At 43.5% G+C, this 27749-nt stretch overlaps 1 protein-coding gene across 1 annotated transcript; it reads left to right on the top strand.

Annotated features, from left to right (window-relative positions):
• On the top strand, positions 1-27749 carry adcy3a (adenylate cyclase 3a). The gene is made up of 21 exons (XM_023418650.2): positions 1-215; positions 975-2141; positions 7431-7580; positions 10616-10746; positions 12177-12288; positions 13401-13528; positions 13755-13913; positions 14767-14932; positions 15147-15266; positions 15679-15821; positions 16201-16362; positions 16562-16649; positions 18792-18908; positions 19097-19389; positions 19502-19583; positions 20916-21074; positions 21287-21433; positions 21529-21642; positions 21787-21913; positions 23261-23385; positions 23482-27749. The coding sequence occupies exons 2-21, from the start codon at positions 1467-1469 to the stop codon at positions 23659-23661; spliced, it is 3378 nt and encodes a 1125-aa protein (XP_023274418.1). The 5' UTR covers positions 1-215; positions 975-1466; the 3' UTR covers positions 23662-27749.

The following is a 27749-nucleotide window of genomic DNA, read 5'->3' as shown; positions in this document are numbered from 1 at the left end:
GTTCTGTGTCTTCTGCGGAAAACACCCAGGACCAACAGAGACAGGAGTGGGGGTCTGTGGATATGTCGGCCCCGTTTCTCTGAGCCATCTTCATCAGTTCCTCCAGGCTGAAGCTGCTTCCGGCGGCCCGGTGCCCCCCCCCCCCCCGTCCTCACGCCGGTCTGAGCGAACAACGCTGCCGCCCGGAGGAGAGGGAAATCTGGCTCTGACTGAAGGTAAGCGTCTGCATCAGTCTGGATCATCTTCATGGTTTCCAAAACAGCTGAAGTACCAGGGACAAAATGTCAGCGTCCAGCAGAGCAGCTGGATGGACGTGAGACAGCGGACTCTGGAACTGGACCGAGAACCATATGCAGTCAGATTTACATGTTAACGGTTGGAGCGGCCGAAGCAGCTGTTTACACAGGTTTGATCCCGTATGTCACTGTGTTAACGTCTCAGTGTTTTCACTGTGTGTGACTGAGCGCAACATGTAGCTCGGTAGGCCCTCAGCTCAGAGCCCGGCCCCGGTGTGACACACTCCGGAGACAAATGTGGCAGTTTACCGCCGCCTTGTTTCATCGGCTCAGACCAAACATCACAACACATCACTGACGGTTTTAACAAAGCTTAGGAGACATTTTTCTATTCGGCATAAATATGAAAACACCAGCTGTAAGTGTTAGGCCTGAATTTGTTCCATTGTCAGCGGATGTTTTGATGAAGGTAAAGAAAAGGATGCAAGGGAAAATTTAGTGGAAAAACCCCGATGTTTGGTGTTTGGTGTTGGGATGTAGGCCGGAGTCTCTCCCAATGAAATGGTGTAGTGACGGTGGCAGGAAGAGAGAGGCTGTGATAAACAGCTGGATGTGGTGTGATCCAGCTGCAGGGCTCAGGGAATGAGCTGTACCTGATCATCAGGTGCTGCTGTTTGTGTGTGTGGTGAGAGATTCAGCCATGGTCTTTCTTTTCCTCATCTGTTCCTCTGTATTCAGGCCATGTGAGGCGGGACCATGGAAGGCCAACATTCAACATGCTGCCCAACCCCGAGGAGTGACAGAGACGCAGGAAGTCACACACACAGAAACCCAGCTGATCCAGTGACATGGTTCACAGGTGTGGAGCGCGCAGGTGGAGAGGAGCTGGTGCAGCAGTCCCGTCTGTGAAGCTGAACGAGGAAGTTAAAAAGTGCACGTTCTCACGCCGCTGACGGAGAGTAGGCGTGCTCGATCTGTGACACGACTGAGTCAATGACAGCAGTGAGGGACGCAGCTATGTAAGAGGACGTGTCTGCGGAGCACGGGTCCAGACAATCAACACTCTGCTGTGATTCATGTCGGCTCTCAGGGGGACGACGGCGGTTACTGAGCAGAAGAGCGAGCAGCAGGTGATGCACACCTGAGAGTGAGGTCTGCCTCCTGCGGGACAAACAGCTTTAACACTTCTTCATAGTGGAGAGGACAGGAAACAAACGCTCCGACTCCACCATGCCCCGGAACCGAGCCTTCTCCGAGCCCGAGTACTCGGCAGAGTATTCGGCGGACTGCTCCGTGACGCTGCCCTCAGACCCCGGGCAGGCGGTGGGGCGGACACATGAGGTCACGGTGCGGAGCTCGGGATGCTGCCTCTGTCTGCCGCGGTTCATGCGCCTCACCTTCGCGCCCGAGTCTCTGGAGAACCTGTACCAGACCTACTTCAGGCGGCAGAGACACGAGACCTTGCTGGTGCTGGTCGTGTTCGCCGCCCTCTTCGACAGCTACATCATCATCATGTGTGCCGTGGTCTACACCACTGACAAGCTGGCGTCTGTCCTAGTGGCCTCAGTGGGACTGGCTGCAGATATTATCCTCTACCTGCTGTGCCGCTTCGGCCTGCTGCCAGACCGCATCTCCAGACGGGTGGTGCCCTACGCCCTGTGGGTGCTCATAGCGGCGCAGATATTCTGCTACCTGGGTCTGAACTATGCTCGCTTCCACCAGGCCAGCGACACCGTGGGTTGGCAGGCCTTCTTCAGCTTCTCCTTTTTCCTGACTCTGCCTCTGAGGCTGACCCCCATCGTGCTCATCACCACTGTGTCCTGCGGGGTCCACACTTTGGTTCTGGGCGTCACCATCGCCCAGCATCAGCAGGAGGAGGTCCAGGGGGCTGCGCTTGGCAGACAGGTGAGCAGGGAGATGGGGTGGTCCTGACATGCATTTACTTACCTGTGTGTGAGCTGCATTCTCGGGGTTTCTAACGGCCACATTCAGGGCTACAGACTGAGCTTTGGTGCTGATATTAAAACAGCACTTCTGACAAATCAACCTCGACTCAAGTCCGCTTACTTACAAGTTCTGGAGCTTTTAACCATGATACTGACCATCATCCATCCTGACCAAATTTTATCCAGACAGTTTGATTCGTCACCCTGGAAACAGCAGCTGAAAAAATAAATATAAAGATGTTTAACAACAGAAACCAAATGTTACATCTGATCTAAACACAAGCAGCTCTAATAAGAGACGATATCAAACTGGAAAATAATGATTAAAATCTGATCCAAGAATCAGTCATTTGTAATCTGACATTCAAAGCTCTCTGTGCTTCTTTATGCTCTTCTCTGGACACATTTCATTTGGTATTATCAAAATACTTTTGTTGTTCTAATTATGTATTTATTTATTTATTCATTTTCTGTCTCATTGAGATTATAATCTCTTTTCCAAGAGAGACCTGAGAACAGGAAGCAGTCACAAGAGACAATCAACAACACCAGAACTACACGATACAAGAAACTAATGAGCAAAGAATCAACAAAAACATTTGCAATAATCATAAAATACATCAAATAATAAAGATTGAAAGTGTCCAAGAGAAATGTTCTGCCAACATTAGTGCGAACATGAGTGATGTCGAGGGTTGAGTGTTTCTGGATTGTGTTGTGTGGATACTGGATTCAAATGAGGGAGGAGATGTGAGGGAGTTTGGAAGCCTTAACACAAGAGCTTTATAAATGAATAACGGCAGATGTCTGTTTCTTCTCGACTCTGTACATGAGACACTGTAAATGGTTTAAAGAGATTTTCTCCAGCTCAAGCTGAGCCTGATGAGACCGAGGTCCCAGCCACACGACTGAGGACCGGATCTGATGTTCTGTGTTTATTTCTATTCTACTCAATGGTCTCATAGCTTCATGTTCACCTTTTACCTCCCTGCACTAACACCATGTGTACATAAGCAAATCAACCACTTCTGCTGTAAGGAAACAAACAAGCTCATTCCCATGCACTGAGCTGAAGGTGTTGTACAAGCTCTGAGCTGTTCTAACTGTCTGTAGTTCACTGCTTCACTGTGGCTTTGACTGAAAGTTCACAACAGAGAAAAGCTGGACTGTAGTGAAACAGGTGATGCTTCATCAGTGTTATATTTTAAAATCTAATGATCATTATCAGATATTCTTCGAAACAGGAACTAACTTTGTTTGTTTTTTTTATTATTCTTTATTTTGCCAGTTAATGTCAATGAAACATTCTACATTTCTTGTTATTTAAACATTTTGACACAAACTTTTTAACCTTAAAACTGTTATTTTCCTCACCTCAACCCAGAACACAGTGCACACATAAAGCAATAGGGTGAGCGACGGTATAGTTGTTACTGATCATGATTTGTATCTCCATACCATATGTGTGTGTATATATATATATATATATATATATATATATACATATGTGTGTGTATACGATCAAGTACCCATGTACAAATACAATCAATTACTTATACAAGTACTTAAATAAATAAATGTATTTAACAGATAAAAGGCTTTAATATTTCATTTTAGCTTGGTTTTATGTTACTGTTTCATGTATACAACTTAAATCATCTCAAACATGATCTGTCTGATGTTTCATTGGCATTTTTATCAAGTATAATTAGTCAATTTGAAGAGGGCCCATCTTTTTCCCAGCTTCTTTTCATTATTATTGACTTTGTAAGTTCCCTTTTACATATTATTTATATCTTCCACTGTTTCTAACCAGTTGTTTACCCTGGGAGGTTCCCACGTTTTCCAGCCCTTTGTTATTTGCTTAAGAGCTGTAATTCTCATAATCCAAAACAAATATAATTCCTCCTTTTGCAGGCTTTTGGGGCGTATTCCTAAAAGGATATTTTATTTTTCGTGGTGCATGTTTTTTACATGTATAAAAAATATGTGCATAATCAGCGTAATTTTCCACACATTCCCTCCAACAGCTGGAGTAGTTTTGTGTATACTTGGGGGATGGAGTTTTAAAATACCATATATGGTATATAAAGGATCCTTCTTCTTCTTCCACTTCTTCTTCTTCTTCTTCTTCTTGTACTCATTTGAAGAGATAGAGAGGAAGACTTCTGTATTGCGAACACAACAATGACTGATGCTCCGGTCAATCACCTCCACCTGCCCCAGAAGCAGAGAAAACTTAAGGATCGAACCTTTAACTAAGACCAACACATTGTTGGTTTTCTTCACATTAAGAAAAATGTAGAACAACGATCTGTGAAGCTGTGGAAACAACCACTCACTGTCTGATGATGAGGATTAACACTGATCGTGGTCTGTAAACCTGGATACATGTTAACACTGAGCAGAGAGAGAAACAGCAGCTGTAGAAAATTGAGACTCACTGAGCCCTCACACACTGTTACCCAGTGAGCAGTGGCCCCTGTGTACAGTGTTAAAGCTCCTCCAGACATGTTTTCAAATCTCTAAAAATCAGCTGCTATCATATATTCATATTTTGTTTAACATGATTTTCACACATAAAAAGTGGGAAAAAAACGCTGCTGGCTCCAGGTGGACAGGTGAAGCAGCAGAGAGTATCATGATGGTCAGAGGAGGAAACATCAGAGAGACTCAGCCTCATGTTTGAGCCTCAGTCAGACCCAGACTCAGATGAGGAGTCTGAGACCAGAACCAGAGACTAGCAGACGGATCAGAGCGGTTAGCGTAGTTAGCATCTTTTATTTTTTTATGTTGTTTGTTAGCTTGTAACTGGCAGTGGCTGACACAGTGTTAGTGGTTGTGCTAATGCTAACTCTCTCTCTCTGTACTGATGAGGTTTCAGATTTATTTAGCCCCGCCCCCTGTCCTCACAGGTTGACAGGATTGGTTCCTGAGGTTTGTGACGTATGAAACCCTGAATCTGTGTTTATGAGACTGTCATTGGTTCACTGCAGTTCAAGGTGGAAACACTCAGTCATGGTGCTGATGATTATTTCACTCATCAAATGTCTGTATTATATAAAAAACATAAAAAACATGGATGTTAACAAGTTTCAAAACATGATTTTCATCAGAGACGTCTTTAAGATTTCAGACAGTTTACAGCTGTCACTGCAGCACTGGACAACTTTTATTATTTTATTATTATTATTATTATATTATTAAAAATATTATTTTTTTTATTTTTTTTATTACAACTTAAGAGGCTGTTTGATAGAAGGTGACACATCTAGAGTCAAAATGTTTAGTCTCAACAGATGTTTCTCTTCACTTTCCCCCTAAATTGAGAAAAGAAACGGTATTTGTAGTTTCAGGAGTCTGAGAACCAGAGTTTGTCTAAATGCATCAGATAATCTCAGTGCACAGGTGGTTTATGGGATGGATGTGATTTAAGGACTGTTCTGTTCTCATGGTTTATGGACTCAACTCGTGAACTTTGACCTCTCCGGTATTTCCCTTTTTATGAAGGAGTTGATATACAGCAGCTGCTACAGCTGCACAAAGACTACGATGGGATAGTTGAACACTGGGAAACACTGTTGCACAGTGCAGGAATCAGCTCCATGATGAGGGTTAAGGTCCAGCTACATGTGAGCTGCAGCAGCAGGCGGATACTTGGTATTAACCTCATTCTGTGTGTTTTCACTGAGTTTTCTGGATCACATTCTTTCCACATAAATCGCTCAGAGGAATTCATGCTTCCTAAACTGTATGGAAAAGTATGGAATTTAATTTTAGTCATTTCCAGGTTAAGCATAGAAAAAAGAAAAGAGAGTATGAAAAATATTCTGTTCTGTTTTCTAAAATACTCGTTCAGTGCTTGTTCTAAATGTGCTTCTCTTGGTCTGTGTTAATCCAGCCTGCAGATTTCTTGAGCGCATCATCCAAACAGCTTCACACAAATGACCTCCAGGGGCCAGTGGGGAAGCAAAAGATCCATATGTAAATGTTTACACTGTGGGTTTAGAAACCTGCTGTGCTCTCAGATTCAGAATCTGTGCCCTCTGATTTGTAAACTGTTGCTCAGATCCATGTGCTCAGATCACCAGGTCTATGAGTGAAAAACACAATAAATATGGAATGCCATCTAAATCAATATTAAATAAATAAATAAATATAGCTATGAAATAAACATAAGTAAGTGACATAAGTAAATTAGTGAATACATGTAGAAATATATAAATAAAAGTAAATAGAAATTTATAAATGAGTAAATAAATAAATAAATAGCTTATAAATGAATTAGTAAATATATAAATAAATAAATAAATAGCTTAACAAATGAGAAAATAAATAAATGAATACATAAATAAAGAGCTTTTTTTTTAATGACCTTTTTATGTATTTCATGGTACTTTTATTTTATATTCCACATTTATTTATTTCTGGAGACTTTTATTTCCACAGTCCACATTTATTTCCCAGCTCTTTTCATTTCTATTTTTTATTTTATGTCTCCAAAAATATATAAATCTGGAATAAAATATTAAATAAAAATAAAATAAATAAATAATAAATAAAAATTGTAATTTCTTAATATTGAAAAAAACGATTTATTTATTCACATATTAATTTATTAATTTATAAAGTTATTTATATATTTATTGACTTGCTTATATAGTTATATTTACATTTATTTATATATTCTTACATTTATTACCTAATTTATGTACTTCAGGATTTATTTCATAGCTGTATTTATTATGTATTTATTTAATATTGATTTAGATGGCATTCCATAAAATACAATAATAGTGTATAATAGTGAAAACAAACCCTGGTGTGTGTCTGTAAATTATCCAGGTGCTAGTTCCACAATGTTTCAAGCTTCATCTAAAAACCTTACACTGGATCCTGTTCTTCCTCAGGTTCAGATAGAGTCCTCCATTTCTAGTCAGATAAAATTCTGAATTTCTAAAACTAAATTAATCATAAAAGCAGATACTTTTTTCATGGTCTTCTGAGACAAACAGTGCAGCCAAGATATTTACCACAGTATGACAGAGAGTGGGTCATAGTGATGTCATTAAAAGCACCACAACAAGTCTGGACATAGGAGTGTGTGTTTAGCAGAGTAAAGTCTTTAGTTCTCTGTATGAAACTTTGTGGGAAAGTTTCCATCCTCAAAACTTTTGCTGTGTCCACTTATTACACTGAGTATTCATTTAACATGGAGCTCTGCCTGCTGATTTCTTGTTGCCTCTAGCTGCTGGCCAACATCGTGATCTACGTGTGTGCGATCACCGTGGGCGTCATGTCGTACTACATGGCTGACAGGAAGCATCGGAAGGCCTTCCTGGAGGCGAGGCAGTCACTGGAGGTCAAACTCAACCTAGAGGAGCAGAGCCAGCAACAGGTCAGAGGTCAAACCTTCTGGTGTCTATGTGTGTGAATAAACCTTACGGCATGTGTCCAGAGTCAGAACACAGTATCACTACTGATCCTCTAACCTGGTGCATTATTACAAATGTTCATGTTACATTAATGCACTCTCAATTTAATGAGACCAACAGTTTAGACACATCTCAAGAAGTAGGTCAGTAATGTGTGTTATGTAATATGCTAACATACCCCTGTGCACAAGCTACAGTGTGAACCAACAGGTACACACAGCTTCTTCTTCTTCACATCTTACGTATAGCTTTGCTTTTGTGCAGCTCTTCACTGTCTTCACAGGCACTATTATCATCTTTGGTAATGAGATATTCAAAGGCCCATGGTAAATGTACATATTTAAAACAACCAGAATAAGCATTTAGCGATTAAAGTAGTACAAGCAGATCACAGTGTCTTACTCATACTGTGAGCAAAGACACCCATCCCAAGGCCTCTTAGAGTTCTTACCTTTACCATTAACTTTAGCTAACATATGTTTATATGATACTATCTCCTGCATAGACTCCATTTTAAGATCTGGAGGTGAAGTACTTTTCCATAATCTGAGGATCACTCAGGCAGCCATGATGACCCCTACCCTCATCACTGTAAAGTCTCATTTTGATATAAAGGGAAATTCTGTTTGGTCCCCCAGTAAGCAAAGTCTTGGCGATACAGGTGTCATCAAGCCCACCCACCTCCTATGTATTCCAGTATTTTTTCCCCAAATGGATAAACAAGTTTATACTCCCAAATTGCATGAAAAAATATTCCTATTTCTGTCTGCCACTTCCAGCATAAATCATTGGTCAGTAAACGCATCCTGTGAAGCTTAGAAGGAGTACAATAAAATCTATGTATTATCTTATGCTGAATAAATTTCCCCTCAGCCTCCTTAATATATTGCCCAGTATTCGATAATATTTGTCTTCATAGTTTTAAAATCTGAAATCCAACCACATCTCTGCCTTCAGACCTGCACCCTCAGTGGAGCTACGGACCTTTGCCATGTTTTTGTCTGTCATGTGACCAGATCTGTTTGGGTTTGAAGGGTCAGGGTCACAGCTCCACACATCCACAGGAGACTGTAAAAGGCAACTGTTAAAAGATTGATATCAGGATTTTATGAATTGATAACAGATTAATTAAATGAAGATTGATTTAAATCAGTCGGAGCCCAAACTCTTACACCTGGATGACATGGTGACTCGGACCTTGAAACCAAACAATAGACGGACATGGGAACAGCATGTTTCAGCCAGTCAGGTGTTATGTCCAGTCATCAAGTCCAGTTTGTTTTTGCATAAACCATATTCATGGTGGCCATTTTCCTCTGATGTCACACTGAGTGTGGGAAGCCTTGACCACTTCAATGTCTCTGAATAAATCCTGTGTGAGAACGGTGAGATGGTTTACAAACTTGACTTGTTTACCTTCGATTTCCTTTGACCAAACTGATAAATGAGCAGATGTATTTGCCAGATGTTGAAAGTAAGACTGGCCCAAACTGGAAACACTGTAAGCTAATGCTAGGCTAGCAAACGTTTGCAATTAAAATAAATGTCAGTGTTAGTGCTACTACTAGAGTTTCTCAGATGACAAATTAGCGTATAACTGGTTAGCAACCTGCAAAACATCATCATGTTAGATTCAGTCAGTTACACTGACCGTAGCACTAGCTAAGAGAAATAGATGAAGCTAACAAAAAACTAACATGAACAGGCTGGTCTGGAGGTGTGTGTGTGTGTGTGTGTGTGTGTGTTCGGTGTGTGTGTGTGTGTGTGTGTGTGTGTGTGTGTGTGTGTGTGTATGTGAGAGAGAGAGAGCTGGTACTGTGTCAGCAGTCAACTCCCTCCTCACATCACATCTGTGGCCTCTGGGTTTTCTCCATCACTGCTATTTATGGAACAGATGGTTTATACCACAGAGAGCAAGTGAAAGACCAGAGGAAAAAGCGAGAGAGAGAGAGAGAGAGAGGTGTTGTGAGACAACAAGAGCACTGATAAAACCATGAGTGGAAGAAACTCCCAGAATACTAATGGAGAAGCACGAGCTGCTGGGAGACGAGGGCCGTCAACCAATCAAGGAGCATCCGGTGGCTGCTGGTTACCATGGCAACCGGCCCCCTGAGACAGTGTCAGCTGTAATCACAGAGCCAACCCGCTCAGCGTTTGTTGCCTCTCTTTCAGGTTTTTGATAAGAATATTGAAAGCTGTCATGCTGCCCCCTCGGCCCCACCCCCTCTCCACGAACCCTGTGTGTGTGTGTGTGTGCGCGCGTGCACGTGTACGTGTGTGTGCACGCGCGTGGTTGCGTGCGTGTGTGTTTGTGCGTGTGTGCGCGCATGTGTGTGTATATGTTCAGCTTCTGTAAACACAGATGGCTGTTCACACCTTCATGCTGTAGTAAAGAAAATTTTAAATGATTTATGTATTCACTCCTAATCTAACTCTGGTCTGTGTCTCTTCTGTTATAATCGTTTCTATATTTTAGTCTTAGCAGCTGTTTTCTGGTCAGGTGACCAGGAAGCAGCATCATTTCCTGTTGCCATCGCTGTGTAATCATGTGCAACAGGTAAACTAATATCACCTCCTCGTGGTTGTATGTCTCCTGCACTCAGACTACTTTCAGGTTACATCCCTGTTTATCCAGTCATATAAAATATCAACCATTTGTGACAAATTTTGTCATAGTGACAAGTGTTTTCTGAGGTCACTGTGACCTTTGACCTTTGGCCACCAAAATCTAATCAATTTGTCCTTTAAACCAAGTTAATGTTTGTGCCACATTTGAAGGGATTGAATGGTAACATTGGCCTGGGGGTAAGGTGTCTAATGTTTTTGGCTTAAAATGAGTCAGTCTTTATTTTTGTGAAACACTCTAACATTGGACTGATCCATGAGCAACATTAAGACTGGACCAACACAACACACCAGTCTGAAATATCTTTGTGAAACTGGCCCCAGATCTGTAATGAAGTCTGGGTCCCTGTGTGTGTGTGTCTGTCCTCCACAGGAGCGTCTGCTGCTCTCCATCCTCCCCAAGCACATTGCGGACGAGATGTTGCAGGACATGAAGAAGGAGCCCAGTCAGAAAGAGATGCAGCAGTTCAACACCATGTACATGTACAGACATGAAAACGTCAGGTAACCTGCTCCCTCTGTCTGTCTGTCTGTCTGTCTGTCTGTCTGTCTGTCTGTCTCACCTGTTTAACCGCCACAACAAGTTTGCTTGTAGCGTGTTTGCTCAGCAGTCAGGTTAGTGTGTGTGTGTGTGTGTGTGTGTGTGTGTGTGTGTGTGTGTGAGAAAACATTCAATCAAAACTCAATGGGCTGTATTTTAAGGATCCAAAGCGCTTGGTCTGAAGGCGTAAGTGCATCCAGGGCGTGTCCACGTCACTTTTGCTATTTTAACAGTGGAAAAACGGTCGCTGCTCCAGGCACATGGTTCAGAAGGGTTGTACTTAATCTCTTAATTTATCATGGGAGTGTTTTGGGCCTAACATCCAATAAACCAATCACAGTGCCATCTCCCATTCTCTAGAGTTAGACTGTATTTGTGGTCATTTGATCACATATTGTGACTGACCAGTGAGTCCAGTCCTGACCAGATAGACCGGTCCTGACAAAGGCAGCAGCTCTGTGACTCTGAGGGGTAAATAATGGCTGAGCGAATCAACGCTCTGCTCACAGCTCTACAGTGCAGCAACGGCACAACATTAGAATTATTTGATGTGATATGATGAGAAGTGTGAATAAATCTTCGGTTCGTTATGAAACTGTGGTGACAAATTGAGGTGATGAACGTGGAAACACTGCGGAGGATTTAGGTTGTAAGAAAGAACACTTCTCTGCAGAGTCTCGTCCAAGAGACGTCATGACACATGACAGCGTTACACAACATGACACAAAGAGGCTCCGACCTTCTGAGGCTGTGCTGTAATGTTCCACCTGACATCTCAACATCTAAGCACATCTTCCGCTCACTCTGCTTGTGTGTACCAGGCAGAGTGTATGAGCTCTGTGCGCCCGTGCATGTTGACACACATCACTCTCTTGACAGTGAAAATACTGCAGCGCTGACTTCAGACCAGATTTTTGTAGGTCAATCACTTTCCACTGATAGACAGACTGAAGATAGCAGTGTGCGTGTGTGTTTGCTATTTAAACAACGTGGGCGCTGGACGGGAAAATGACAACTGCATCAGTCCAAAGCAAAGACACTTGCTCAAGCAAGAGCCCAATGAGTTACATAGAGTTAGCTGAACCCAACGCATGTTTCTGTTCTGGTGTCAGTCAGCTGTGGAGATAGACAGGAAGCGATTCTGTACTGGTACAGGAAGCGACACGTCGACACAGCGACCTGAACATGAGGCTGCTGTGGATCAATGAGTCACAAGAAGCTGGTGCAGAGATGTTTCAGGGACTTAAAGGACCAGTTCACACATTTTCAACACTTGTTTTAAAACAGCTGTGAGATGGCCACATGAACACTGGAACAGGTTTTGATCCGTGTGTGTGTGTGTGTGTGTGTGTGTGTGTGTGTGTGTGTGTGTGTGTGTGTGTGTGTGTGTCAGTATTCTGTTTGCAGACATCGTGGGCTTCACCCAGCTGTCATCGTCCTGCAGCGCTCAGGAGCTGGTCAAACTGCTCAACGAGCTGTTCGCTCGCTTCGACAAACTGGCCGCAGTGAGTTCTCTCTCCGTTACCTCACAACCATCATCCGACTCTGACATGGTCCAGTTGTTATATACAGACATGAATTAACATGATGTTACGTCAGGTTGCAGGAAAATGATCTGTCATTCTGATGAGTGTGGAGACTCTGTCATCTGAATGATTTCTGACCGTTTAAAACAATTAGACAAAGTCACAGTTACATAAGAAGAGAATGATGAGATGAGCCAGACAGAGGTGATGAAGCTGGTGTTCATGGTCCGGTCTGTTGCTGGATGGGTTCTTATTCCCATGAATGACTGCACAACTTCCCATAAGCCCCTGCTGCTCAAGTCCAGACTGTAGACTGAAGCCCAGAGATATTCATGTTTGATTCTGATAAAATATTCTGATTAACAAGTTGTGATTCGCTCAAGACAATGTGAGGAGAATGATGTCTGCATCATTCCCACATGATCTATATGTGTGTGATCAGCTGAGAGGTCGTGTCCTGCTGAAGACAGAGTGACAGTCGTCTTCAGTGTTTCACAAATATTAGTACAATAACTGATGAAAAAACATTAAGCTTTACACTGATCACAGACATAAACACCAAACAGACGTTTATGGCCTTAATGAAGAAATGAATGAATGAATGATCTTTGTTTATATTGAGATTTTTACAACAGAGCAATCTCAGTTCAATCACAGTTGCCCTTTTTATCTAATGTGTTATAACAGCTTATAAATGATTTACAAGCTTACTAATAAAATAGTTATAAGCCATTCATAAATGTAACAAATTGTTATTATTATTAAATTATGATTATTATTAATATTGTTGTTGTTATTATAAGAGGACGCTGTAGCTGGGCCTCACACTGTGATTTTACCAATTATTCAAACTAATGTCAGATCAGATCAGTGTATATAAAGGACCAGTGACTTTGGAGGTCAGAGGTCACCGCTTTTAGGCTTTTACAGACTTGACATGAATGTGAATGTCATGAATGTCAGGTCAGTAAACAGTCCATTCAAATCTCACTCCTCCATTTACTGTGACTGCTGAAGAGACTGACGGAGGAGGTTCAGATCCCAGTCTGGTCTCTCTACATGTCTGTGACTGAGCCTTGTCTTCCCGTCAGAAATATCACCAGCTGAGGATCAAGATCCTGGGAGACTGCTACTACTGCATCTGCGGCCTGCCGGACTACAGGGAGGACCACGCCGCCTGCTCCATCATGATGGGCCTGGCCATGGTGGAGGCCATCTCGTGAGTACCAGGACCGTGTCAGCTCCGCTGTGGTGCAGCGTGTTAGTCTGTAGGTCATAGAGAGGGATCGATCCTCTGATGGACACTTATTGGCTCAGCTATGAAATAAAGCGTTGAACGGTGGTTGGCAGTGAGAGGTCATGGAGATCACATTGGTTGTGATGCGGCAGTTTGATTAGACTGAGCGTGTGACGGTGTCCTTGTGTTTCCCTGTGAACCTCCTCAGGTACGTCAGAGAGAAAACCCAGACCGACGTGGACATGAGGGTGGGAGTTCACAGCGGCACCGTGCTGGGAGGAGTGCTGGGTCAGAAACGCTGGCAGTACGACGTCTGGTCCACCGACGTCACTGTGGCCAACAAGATGGAGGCTGGAGGGATCCCAGGGTAAGACCAGACCTCAACTCCCAACAGGGGTTTAAATAAAGTTATTTCAGTCCACTGTTAGGGTTAGGGTTAGTCTGTAAACTGGTTTTACAGTTTTATCCCATGGTCACGTGAATATAGAATATTGACCTGCTCTCTATTTTGGTTTAACTGAACCTGGTTCCACCACTTTACCGTTCAACATGTGGACTGGGTTATGGTTGACCAGTTGAATGAAAACTTTAGAGAAATAATAATTTAGAGACAACTTTATTATTGTAGGAGTTAAAGACCCCTCTAATAAAAATAAAGTGTTTAACTTTAGACTGGTTAACGTTTTTATATAATACAGACATATGAGTGAAATAATCATCAACACCATGACTGAGTGTTTCCACCTTGAACTGCAGTGAACCAATGACAGTCTCATAAAAACAGATTCAGGGTTTCAAACGTCACAAACCTGAGCTAACAGAGGAAGGATCAGTGGAGCTGAGAGCAGCTGGTGACGAAGTCTCTGTGGGGTCATCACTGTAAGAGACACAGTTTAACTAAATATCTCCAAAACACAATGATTTGTAGTGAATCAAATCATTATTAAAGCTCAAGCTCAAATGTTTTCCAAAGCTTTCAACCACATGTCATTGTCTTGTCATGTGACATGCATTTACTATAGGACAAGAGAAACAGCAGACGGCTCCTCTGCTCTGTGATTCATTCAGTGAAATACTCAGACTCATTAATGGGACTCTGACTGAGTGCAGCAACATTAAACCACCTGTTAAGATGGTTATGTTATGAGATCAGTAACCTGCTGATAGATCAATAACCTGCTGATAGATCAATAACCCGATGTGACCCTCTGTTGGACCAGTCGCGTCCACATCTCTCAGAGCACGATGGAGTGTCTTCATGGAGAGTTTGACGTGGAGCCTGGGAACGGAGGCGACCGCTGTGACTACCTGAGGGAGAGAGGCATCGACACCTACCTGGTGGTCGTCCCTAAAGGGCCTGTGGGAAAGAATGGCATCAACGGTGTAGTGAGTCACACCTGCAGCACACCTACGACACACCTGCAACACACCTGTACAGCAGATATTTAGATATTCAAACGTTTGTCTGATGTTCAGCCACACCATGAAACATTTGAATAACTTCATTTATTGAATATGATTTGAAAATAAACATGTTTATGAGAGGACAGTCTGTCAGCCTGTTACACTGATCACTTCCTGTTTTCCCGTCTCTCATCAGAAGCTGTCTGTGACCTCGTCCAATGGAAACTCTCCGCTGCTGATCAACACCACAGAGTGTAACGGCAGCGCTAACACAGCCTGCACCACGCCGGAGGAGCCAGACGAGCTGGACACCAGGGTAACCACTGAGGTCCTCACTCACAGCAAAGAGGGGTGTGGTCCCACTGGATGGACCCTCAGAATCTAAATTAACACTGATGAGTCTTAGAGCCTGGTCACACCCGCATTTACAGGAGTGAAGTTCTTTGCAGATTAGAAGTAGATCTTCACATGTTTCAACTCTAATACATGAGTTTGTGTAGTTAACCAGTAGCAGTAGCAGCTGCTGACAGCTCACCCTGTCAGTCTTTCCATTAATGTGGATCAATAGTAGCTTTAAACACCAGGTCTCCACCTCACAGCATCAACAACATCAAGTTTCATTTAAAGATGATGAGGTTCAGAGGAGGTTAGGTGCAGGTGACTGACAGACCAAGGGACTTACTTAATCTTAGACACAGACACGGAACGATTTGTTTGTTGGTCTTCAGGTGGTGAATCCGTCCTTCCCTAACCCGCGGAGACGGCTGCGGCTGCGGGACCTGGCGGAGAGAGTGATCGATGCTCAGGAGAACGAGCAGGAGCTCAACAAACTGCTGAACGAGGCTCTGCTGGAGAGAGAGACGGTGCAGGCGTAAGTGAGAAACAGGACTTAAACCGTCTTAGTGCAGTTCCACACACCCTCACACACCTTCGCATGCCGGGCTCAAGTCTAACCATGAGGAGCAACTTGCTCCGCCTCCTGATCCTGGATCAGGATGAATCTGACAAGACACTCGACCCCAGTCTCACTACTTTTGATGCTGGTGCAAAGGTCAGGTTTTAGTCGGAGCCCAAAAAAAAAGTACAAAGTGAAGAATGAAAACAAATCAATGTCACAGTTTTCACACAGTGCACAGCACAGTGGTGTCACAGTGTTTTACTATAATATTATAATGTCAGGTAAACTATAGATGATGTCATACCAGTCTTTTCCATCTGATGTAACAGCTGAGGTTTTCTTGTGTCGTCAGTTTGAAGGGGAAACACACCAACAGGCTCTCCCTGAGGTTTGTGGATCCGGACCTGGAGACTCGTTACTCCGTGGAGAAGGAGAAGCAGAGCGGAGCGGCCTTCTGCTGCTCCTGTGTGGTCCTGCTCTTCACTGCAGCCATGGAGGCGCTCATAGACCCCTGGTCAGTCCACGACACCAGAACAAACCTCCCCACACTTCTCTGTCTAGATCTCAGACATTTATCCATCACTTCAGTTTGTATAGCTATCACAACCCAACTCACTAACATGCTGTTCTGTGTGACATATGTTAGTCTGGACTTCTTAACCACTGTTTACTTCTCTCACCGTCTGGCTGTGTGTTCATGTGCTGTGGAACAGGCTGATTGCAAACTACATCACCTTTGCAGTGGGAGAAGTCCTGCTGCTCATCCTGACCATCTGCTCTCTGGCCGCCATTTTCCCCAGAGTGAGTCACAGCACGTTTTATCCCTTTTACATCTGACGGTTGTGTCGTGTTTTCACTACCTGCTGCTTCCTGGTAGCAAGTTAGCACCAGCTTCTCCAGATGTGGCGACTGCCAACAACTGTCAGGTCAGTCTGTCTGGTTTCTTTTGGGGACCAGGAGACTCACAGTCTGCAACTTCTGCCTCTAGGGGTCTCTCAATGAAAACAATAAGAAAAGATGGCGTTGGGTGATGCTGTGAAATAGCGTGGGATCATGGGAGTTGTTGTCTTAAGCTCCTCCTGGTTTGGATTCCTTCAGTGTCAGTGTTTCAGTGATTCTAACCATTAAAAACACTGAATAAAGCAGTTTCACATTTAAAGTCAGTGTTCGAGCGACGCTGTACGGAGGATAGAGACTCAGGGAAGAGTTGGAGCTGAGCTGTCTAACATTTCCTCAGCTTGTTTCTCTGATAACTTCAGATCCAGACGTCCGACGACTAAAATCCTTCATCTGGGTCAAATATAGAGCTGAAAACCACCAAGGTGTAAAAAGTGTATGTGGCTTAAAACTAAATAAAAGTCAATGTTGAGCTCCTGTCAGACAAACACACTGACACATGATCATAGAGGATATGATGTCACTGACAGGCAACCAATGAAACGTTTCCATGATTAAAATCACAGAATTGATGGAAACATTTGTGATAATGTAAGAACACAACTCAACATATAGAACATAGGTCTAGTGCTTTTTAGACATTTTAATGTGGAAAAGTTACAGATTAGAACTTTAAGGCCAAACACAGGTCAGCGTTAGAGAACTGACTGACTGACTGACTGGTCATGAGCTCGTGTCCTCAGAGAAACATGTTTTCAATGTGCTGGGACAGTGTCTGTCGGTGTGTGTTCAGTGCAGAGCTGGAGTCGGGATGTAGTCAGCCTAGCAGAATCAGAATCAGGTTTTCACATATGAGGAATTTGCTTTGGTGTTTTGGTGCATAACAATAAACATATTAAGAAAAAATATAAAGAAAGATAAAGCAAAAACAAGTTCTGCAGGTAAGGTAGTTTAAATATAAATAGAAAATTGTTTCAATAAAATATTTACGATAAAAATGGGAAAGAAATATTATAAGAATTGTGAATGTGAATATAACACAAATATGTTCAATTAGAACAAAGACTGGAGGCAGGAGGAAACACCTACAGCTCAGTGATGAACTCACCGTGTAAAAGAAACAAACTCTGGTTAAATAATATGTTATTATTGATATATTTAACTATTCCTTTAAAATCCTTTATGTGTAATCTCAACCTTGAAGACTCCAGTGGACTCTGATAGAGGAGGGGATGTCTTCTTTGTTTTTTGTGTTCATATCAAACACGTGAACATTTCCAAAAACATTGAACATGTGGACACGGACATGTGACAGAGCAGGGGGATAAAGTGCTGGTGTGTGTGTGTGTGTGTGTGTGTGTGTGTGTGTGGGAGGGGGGATCGGAGCGGTTCTGTTGATTCCACCTCATGGAAAGTCAGATGTATTGATGCAGCGGGCAGGACGGTATCGACTGCTGCTGTCACAGTCAGTCAGTCACATGCTCTGAGAAGATGCACACTCACTGTCGACATCAATATCACATCAGATATCACAGTGTCATCAGCCTGCAGTAACGTTTCCACTCTCACAGGCACATGTGTGCGAGTGTGATCACTGTACAGTGTTAGCAGCCACATGTCAGAGCAGGAGAAGTACAGGTGTTAGTAACAATACAAGTAATGGCTGCATTCCATTTAGGTGCTAACCCCCAACCCTAAAACCTGTACCCCAATGGTATGTTCCTGCAGTACTGGAGGCTGCAGTTTCAACACCGCATTCCTAGGACCCTAAATCGCAAAAGCTGCCATAAAGGTTTATTCTAACTAAAATCCTTTTTTTTAGTCCTACATGTACTTTTAAGGGTTATTCCACCCAAGTGTGTGCAACACCTACAAGTAGAACCTCAACGACTCCAGAGAGAGGGCGAGAGAGAGACATCTGCTCTGATAAATGGATTTGAATGGGAACCTCATCCCTGTATACACAGCGTCAGACTGAATGGTCTGGGCTCTGGTTTACAGGCTTGTACTGGTCTGTTTACTGACTGGACTGTGTTTGTGTGTCAGGTCTTTCCCAAGAAGCTGGTGTCGTTCTCCACCTGGATCGACCACACCCGCTGGGCCCGGAACACCTGGGCCATGGCGGCCATCTTCATCCTCACCATGGCCGACATCATGGACATGGTGAGCTGCTCTCTGCTCTCTCTTACAGCCTGTGTTTATTCTATCAGCTGGTAGCTGGACCCAGATCCAGGAACCTGGACAGAAAGTCCTCAGAGTCCTGAGACAGGACGTGGATCTGAGAGTCCAGTTTTAGAAATAATGTTAATGATGATCCTGATCTCCGGACTTCGTGTCTCTCCTCTGTCCAGCTGAGTTGTCTCCCTCGAGTCCCAGACTCAGGTAGCACCACTGTGGCTCCCTCCTCTTCCTCCTCCTCCTCCTCCTCCACTCGGTCCGGCCCTGACGGTTGCCTGGGCAACCCCAAATATTACAGCTACATTGCTGTGCTTGCTCTGATGGCTACCACCATGCTGGTCCAGGTCAGTCACATGGTCAAGCTCACACTGATGCTGCTCATCACCGTGGCCACCGGCATCGTGAACATCTACAGCTGGAGGGACATCTTCGACCGCTACGACATGGCCCGTTTCCAGGACTACAGGTGAGGCCAGGAGGAAGCTGCTGTAACAGAGCTGGTGTGAGCTCACACATCTGGACCAGGTCTTAGTTTCCTGTCTTCATGTGTTTGATAACACACATGTTTTTCTCTGCAGGTCGTACCTGGTTCCCTCCAAATTCACCATGACCATCATGATCTTCATTATGATGGTCAGCTTCTATTACTTCTCCCGACATGTAAGTTCTCGTGTTCGGTGTCCGCTGCTCGTTAGCAGTTAGCACGGTTAGCAGTGTTGTACTGGTGCTGCCTGAACATGACATCACAGCAGCTTCCTGTTTCCTCTGTGTCTCTGAAGGATCACATGATCTCCTGTCTCAGAAAACATCAGATAACAACTAAAGCTCCTCAGTGATTTTTATGATGACAGGACAGTGGACATACAAACAAAATCAATGATCAATCAATCGTGTTGTAGGTTGCTATGGCAACTCACACACAGTATACAGTGTAAAAGTAACAGAGGAACCTCACAGCTATAAACATCAACCCAGCACAAAACCAAATGTCAGAAGTTTCACTAAAATGAACAGGCCAAACATGATGAAAGCAGCACATGAAGGCCCCTCATTCAACATGGTTTTGATACTGCAGAGCTGATTGACTCTTACTGAGATTCTGATTTATATGTCAGGAGGTGGTGCGACAGTCACAGAGATATCTGAGGTGATGTGATGTAACAGTGTAACAGAGGAGGATGATGAAGATGACACAGACCTGCAGAAAGACTCTGTAGCAGACAGTGATGGAGAAGCAGCTGTGACCAGATACACCAATGAAAATCAGACAAATCTACTGTAACTCTCCTCTGAACTGGCAGCTGTGGTGATGATGATGATGATGATGGTGGTGATGACGACGATCAGAGTATTAATTTAGCATCAAGTCTGTTTTATTTATATATTTTATTTCAGTTATTTTCAGTGTAATATCTAAACTCCTGTGGAGGAGCAGGAAAGTATTTCCTTAATTTCATATTTTAATAGACATAAAAAATAAGAATTGTAAAAAGAATTTATTAATGAACAATTAATCCATCAATCAATACTTAAGATATAAAAAGTGATTTACAAAAACAGCATAAAACAGTCCATTTATACCATTTATAAATACATTTATTAATTCATGAATAAATAATAGAATTTGGAAAACTATTTCAAAAGGCATTTTAAAAATGAGGGAATGGAATTGTTAAAAATTGTTAATTGTTAGACATGCTGCTAAACAATGAGTCTTCATTGTAGATGACAGCTGTGATACAGTCTGATCGTATTGATCATCATTACATGGGAGGCCGACATATTGTCCTGGCATAGTGTCCACTCTCCACATGAATGAGACACGTCCTCCACTGTGGACATGTTGATTAGTTTATATTTGTCATTTGCTTTGGTATTTTTAATGATTAGTTCATGTAAAAACTGCTCTTTTGAAAGTGTTTCCAGAAACAGAGTCTGAGTGGAGCTGTTTGTCATTAACATCATTGCATTAACACTGGTCCCTGTGTGAAGGTGGAGAAGCTCGCCCGCACCCTGTTCCTGTGGAAGATCGAGGTCCATGAGCAGAAGGAGAAGGTGTACGAGATGAGGCGCTGGAACGAAGCGCTGGTGACCAACATGCTGCCTGAACACGTGGCCCGACACTTCCTGGGATCCAAGAAGAGGGACGAGGTGAGACCCACATCAGTCCCTGCTTCCCCCTGTGTGTGGAGAAGAAACACTTATAGTTTATTGCAGAGTTCATGTCATCAGGTTGAAGAAGTCATGATGTAGTATTCTGCTCATAGTCGTGTCTTAGAGGATCACCCTGCAGATTTCAGGAACATGCAGGTTCCACATTTCCTCAAAGGCTCTGACCCTGTTGTTCCTGTGACCTCCTGCAGGAGTTGTACAGTCAGTCCTACGACGAGATCGGAGTCATGTTCGCCTCGATCCCCAACTTCTCTGACTTCTACACAGAGGAGAGCATCAACAACGGAGGCATTGAGTGTCTGCGCTTCCTTAACGAGATCATCTCTGACTTTGACAGTGTAAGTGTTGTCCTGTGTGTGTGTGTGTGTGTGTGTTTGAAGTGTTTGAAGTGTTTGACCTCATGTCCTTGACCTTTGACCTGTGTCCGTGTCAGCTGCTGGATGAGCCTCAGTTCCGCTGCATCACTAAAATCAAGACCATCGGCAGCACCTACATGGCAGCGTCAGGTGTCACCCCAGATGTCAGCAATGGCTACACCTGCATGAAGGTGAGCTGGGTCATGTGACCCTCTCTGGACTTCAGTGTGTGTCTCTGATTAAAGCAACATGACTGAGTGATGTCATGACACAGTCGCTGACGATGATGTGCGAGTTGTGCTGATGGTGGTTTCTGATTGGTCCGTGTCTGACAGAAGGAGGAGCAGTCGGACAGGGAGCGCTGGCAGCACCTGGCGGACCTGGCGGACTTCGCTCTGGCCATGAAGGTCACACTCATGAACATCAACTACCAGTCGTTCAACAACTTCATGCTGCGCATTGGTACGTGTGTGCTTGTGTGTGTGTGTGTGTGTGTGTGTGTGTGTGTGTGTGTGTGTGTGTGTGTGTGTGTGTGTGTGTGCTGTTGTACTGTCAAGTGTCAGGGCAGTTTTTATTTTGATGATAACAACTGAACTGAAAGCAGCTCTCCATTTTGATTCTCCAGTTGTCCCATGGTTGTGGATCTTTTAGCGCACAATCAGAGAGACGAGCACACGATGTGGTTCAGCACCAACATGAAAGTTCCTACCATTGGTTTATCACAGTCTCCTTTTTAACAGGGGTGTCACGGCACGCAGAACTCACATTTCGGTACATACCTCAGTTTTTAATTCACAGTTCAGTATGTTTTCCGTACAGTGAGAAAAAAAACACGTGGAGAACATTTCTTTTCGTTTATTGTGAAAAACTTGTAACCCAGTGGCAAACTGGCCATAATTTTGAATGGGATGACTTGTTTTTTCTTGAACACAAGAAATGCACATAAAGAATAAACACACACAAAAAAAAAACAATAAACAAAATCATATCTAAGTCATCTGGGTATTATTGACATAGCGATTTACTAATAAGACTTGAAGTGCTTCAAATCAATAAATAATATAATAAGAAAATATATAATAAGAAAATTATTGATACATTCACTCTATTCTCATTGTCTGCATGTCTGCAGCAGAGAGAGAGAGAGAGAGAGAGAGAGAGAGAGAGAGAGAGAGAGAGAGAGAGAGAGAGAGAGAGAGAGAGGCCACAGGTCGGATTTGACCCTGGGTTGTTGTGGTTAGGACTTAGCCTTTATGGTACTCGCTCTACCAGGTGAGCAACCGGGCGCCTCCAGAAAGGGCAGATCTACTGACACTAACAATGTCTTCCAAAATGGAAAAAACATTTTTAGTGTCAGAATCAAAAAATGAAATGATTCCTTTTATCATTATTTTGTTTGAATAAAGACAGAATTCATATGGTTTTATTTGATTTTTAATTCTAAACAAAAAAGGAATTCAAGTGGTCTATTAGTTTTTTGTTTCCAAACAAAAAGCAAGAAAATCCAATTCAAATATCAGTCCAATTTAGTTTTTTGCTGATTCAGTTTTTCATTTCTCATTTGACAAAAACAGTAAAACAGTGGACAGGACAGAAAGAGCAATTGAAGTGTAAAAATGTCTAAAGCCAAGAGGACATAAAAGTGTAACATTGCACACTGTTGTCCTGCTTGTCCTCCTGCGTTCTGTGTTACAGCCGCAGCTCCAGGTGTAACTGTGCCGAGGGAGACGTCACCATCACTGGCAGGAGATTCTCCTCAGGTTCTCACAGGTCTGAACTCACCTGTCACCTGTGTCCTCTCTCCCTCAGGTCTGAATAAGGGCGGAGTCTTAGCCGGAGTGATCGGTGCCCGGAAACCCCACTACGACATCTGGGGCAACACTGTGAATGTGGCCAGTCGCATGGAGTCCACAGGGGTGATGGGGAACATCCAGGTGCAGCACTGGGTTTACTGGATCACTCCCACTGTTTACACAAATTTACACTCGCTTTAATGTGTGTGTCTGTGTGTGTGTGTGTTTCGCCCCCAGGTGGTGGAGGACTGCTACAACATCCTGAAGGAGTACGGTTTTCGCTTCGTGAGGCGGGGGCCGATCTTTGTGAAGGGGAAGGGGGAGCTGCTCACCTACTTTCTGAAGGGAAGAGACAAACAGGGCTCCTTCATCAACGGCTCCTCCGTCACTCTGCCTCACCAGGTGGTGGACAGCTAGAGGCCACGCCCCCACACACACACACTGCCCACCTGAGTGATCACTGCAGGGGGAGGGGGGCAGAGAACTGAACCTGACCTGAGCTTCACACAATGTTTACAGTTCAAACTACACACCACTGACACACTACACACACACACACACACACACACACACACACACACACACACACGTGTCCATGTCAACGGAAAGATATAAGAGCCAGGAGAGTTTGAACGACATGTTCAAGTTGAACCAAGAATTCAAAATCTGGATCATCTGAATTTGAATTCACTGAAAATGAAATAAATAAAAAACAGAAGTTCCAGACACATGATCCAAGATCAAACTGGAATAATTAGAGCGTATGAGGTAACGAGTCAGGCTCAGGTGTCGTCACAGTCCAGTCTACACAACCACGTTTTCATTCATGTGCAGTGATGAGGAAAACTCCTGGATTTTCACTTAATGAATCACTTGTTTATTGGCACCATGACACTAAATGTAATTAAAGCCTGAGACATCCTGCTAATTAACAGACTAATCAAACGTATAACCTGCTCACTGGAGTGATAGTGACCTGAAACTGAGAGTGATTAAGCAGGAGTTTCATTAGTAACGGGAGAAGTTGGGAGTCTGCAGCATGTGTTCACGCTCTAATGATGTGAAACAGAGTGTTCTCCAAAATCACAACCGAAGTTTCTCACTTTTCAAACAGAGCAGGTCTAGACCCAGCTCTCGAGCAAACACTTGGCGACAGTGGAGAGAAAAAGAGGCAGAAACCTCGAGCAGAACCAGACTCAGGGTGGGTTTGATCATTTAATTCCATTTAATGATTGTAATTGTGCTTTAGTAATACATTGAAAATGTCATGCCAGTAAAGCCTGTTGGATTGAATTGAGAGAGAGAGACAGAGAGAGAGAGAGAGAGCAATAATAATGATAATAATGAGAATGAGAAATCAACCTCTGGTCTTGACTCAAACAAAACTTTAAACACAATTTCCTAATTATAAAATTAAAATGATAAAATCATTGAACATAAACTTTTGAATTCAAAGTGATGTAATTTAAATACAATGATGGGCTTTATCTCTTTCCAACACTGATCTCTCACACACACACACAGACACAAACACACACACACACACACACACACACACACACACACACACACACACATACACACACACACACACCCATCTCCTCAGCACATTAACACCACGTGTCTTTTAAATTCTGGACGCTGCCGGTTTACAGAATACTTCCATGTACTGAGTCTGACGGACTGATCTGAGTTCAGGTCTCTGTCTCCGACGGGGAAGAGGATGCGGACGTGGACCAATCAGAGTGTGATGATACAGTGATCTGCCACCTGCTGCTGCCTGTGTGTGGTCCTGGTGTGTGTAAGAGTATGTGCATCGCCTATAGTGTATTTTTCAACCATCAGGCTCTTGGTTCTCCTTGATCCTGATCTGGGGACAGATCAGATCTGTCCCTCTGCTCCTGGACCTGGTACAGCACTCTACACCGCTGGCCTCTAGATGCTGTGTTGAACCAACAGGGGACAACAGATGTCCACACTGTCGGTTGGAGGAGCGGGACACTGACACATGGCAGGAATATTATTTCACACTGACAGTGGACTGATGGAAGTGCCTGTCCCAGCTGGGATCCTCTACAGACAAGGGACAGTCCACCAGTCCCCCCACGCTGCTGTGAGAGGATCATTCCAGTTTATTACAGCTGGGGGTTAAGTTTGTACGTTCTCTGGTCATAAACTTGTGATGAGATCCGGGAACAGGGTGAGACGGGTCCAGAGACGCGAGCAGTCAGGCGATCAGACAGAGAAGAAGAAGAGTAAACCGTTGCCGTCTGTTAAACATCCATCACAGTTTACGGACCCACTTCCTGTTTGTTTCTGCTGTGTCGGATCCGCTCACTTTCAAAATAAAATGTTTAAGTTCATCTGGATAAACTCTGCACTCGCGCTGATCGTCTGACTGCTCCTGTTTCTTCACCCATCGGACTCATGTCAGTGACGTCACTGTGACACATGACCTCAGAGATGAACTTGGTGTTGTACAGTGTTAGAAACGCACTGAAGGACTGACGCTGTAATGATCTGGAGTTTTCTTTCACTGAATTATGATGATGATGATGATGATTATGATGATGATGATGATGATGATGATGATGGAAAAGAAGAAAACAGCAGAATTTGAAGTAAAATGATTAACTTGTTTATTTCATGATATAAAATGACGACAGCGACAAAAAAGTTCATGAACAGGAAGTCGAACTTTTCTCAGCTTCTCCATGTTGTTTCCACCAGGTGTTAACGTGTGAGCTGCACCTGATGATGAGGCCTTTGAATTTACACCTGGAATGAATTGATATTTATTCCATCTCTGCCTGTTGGTCAGATCCCTACACAGACGGTAGTTTTCAGTTGTGCTCTGACACCGCTGTCCACCCACTGTGCTGTCATGTTTCCTTCATGGACAAGTGAAGATGTGACCTGTTGCTGTTTACCGGCTACAGACAGCATGAAGAGGCACAGTGAGGGTCAGGTGACCTCTCAACTGGGTTGGGTTGACTGGGGCCAAACTATACAGATGTTATACACACCTGGCTGAGACAGATCCAGTGTATTAACATGTGTTTTCAATGATCCAGACACAGATCTCATGTTTATACCAGGTAGAGATGAGGTCTCTCTCTCACCTGTGTGTCTCTTTAGTCTCTGTTTGCTTGGTCACATATTCCAACATGGACACGTACAGCAGATGTGCACAGGGTTCCACGTGTTCTGATGTGTTTACACGGGAAGTTGGTGGAAGGTGATGGTCTATGCACTGACCCTCAGACACCTGGGCAGGTGAAAGAACTGACCTCAGCTGAACCCATGTGGTTTTGTGGACTCAGACAATCTAATCTCTTCAGAGGACACGTCCTCTCACAGCTTCAGCTTCAGGTCTCACCTCCCACTCAGTCTTCTTGGTTCCTCTACCCAAGGTTTGGAGTCAGGTGGAAAGATCAGCAGGTACACAGGGAAAGTGTGTCAATACTAAAGAAATGGGCCTAATCACAAACGGTGTGTTAAGAGTTGGTGAACGGGCCTGCACAAAAAAAGTCTAACAAGTCGGCTTGCTCACATGCAGGTTCTGAAGCCCATCATACAGGTTCTGATCACGGAGCTTCTTCTTAGCCACAACCCTGAGCTTCAGACATGACTCCCCTACTGTTGTGTCTCTGAGGCTCTGACTAACAGCAGTGACGTTCAGGAGAACAAACAGGAAGCAGCTGACCTGTGTGTCAGGTTTGGGGGAAGTATTCAGGAGTCACTGCTCTTTCCTCTGCTGATTGTAAAACCCATTAGTGTCTCTGTAGAATGGGATGAAAGTGCAATAGTTTCTTCTTCTACAAACCTGACGCTCTCCTCTCTTAAGGAAAGGTTCAATCATTCCTTCCCCTTTAATTCATATTTTTATAAAGTAATGTTTTGTTCTATTTAAAGAAAGGGAAAGAGGACTGAGCGTGTCCTCACTGTACATAGAGTTCAGACTGTGTTTATTGGTCAGTTTTATTTATTGGAGATGACAGGGACGTTGTCTTTTTTCTTACACAGATGTGAAAGTGCCAATGATAAAGGAATGGCTTCAAATGTAAAAGCCACATCACGGACCACAGCTGTTTCCTCTCCTCTCCTTTGTATTTTAAAAGAATCTCAGGCTTGGGAACAAAATAGCACTTTGAATACTGTGTCAACTCTGTATATGATTCCAGGTTTTGGTTGCAAAAAAATTTTTGAGCTAAGTTCCAACACAAGAACACTGAGATGCCGTCTGGAGAGTCCGGGCCAGCTGACGGCTGATGATTCAACCCTGTGGTGGATGTAGTTGTTGTTACTGTTCAGATCCAGAGCTTTGACTCCTCTTCACAGTTTTGTGGATTGAATTAGATACTGTAGGTCTCCTCAGACTGTTCTGAGCAGCTGATCCCGATCCTGGTCTTTAAGTTGAAGAATCTCTCAGTCAGTGTACCCTCTTTCATTTCAGTTGTTTGTCATCATAAGGTGAATTGAATAAAGAAATCTAATAAAGACAA

Source organism: Seriola lalandi, unplaced genomic scaffold, assembly GCF_002814215.2.
Source record: "Seriola lalandi dorsalis isolate HSWRI2012SDOR001 ecotype SW California unplaced genomic scaffold, Sedor1 jcf7180002054583, whole genome shotgun sequence".
Classification (NCBI taxonomy): domain Eukaryota; kingdom Metazoa; phylum Chordata; class Actinopteri; order Carangiformes; family Carangidae; genus Seriola; species Seriola lalandi.
The sequence above is the reverse complement of the archived record's forward strand: the minus strand, read 5'-3'. Positions and strand labels throughout refer to the sequence as shown.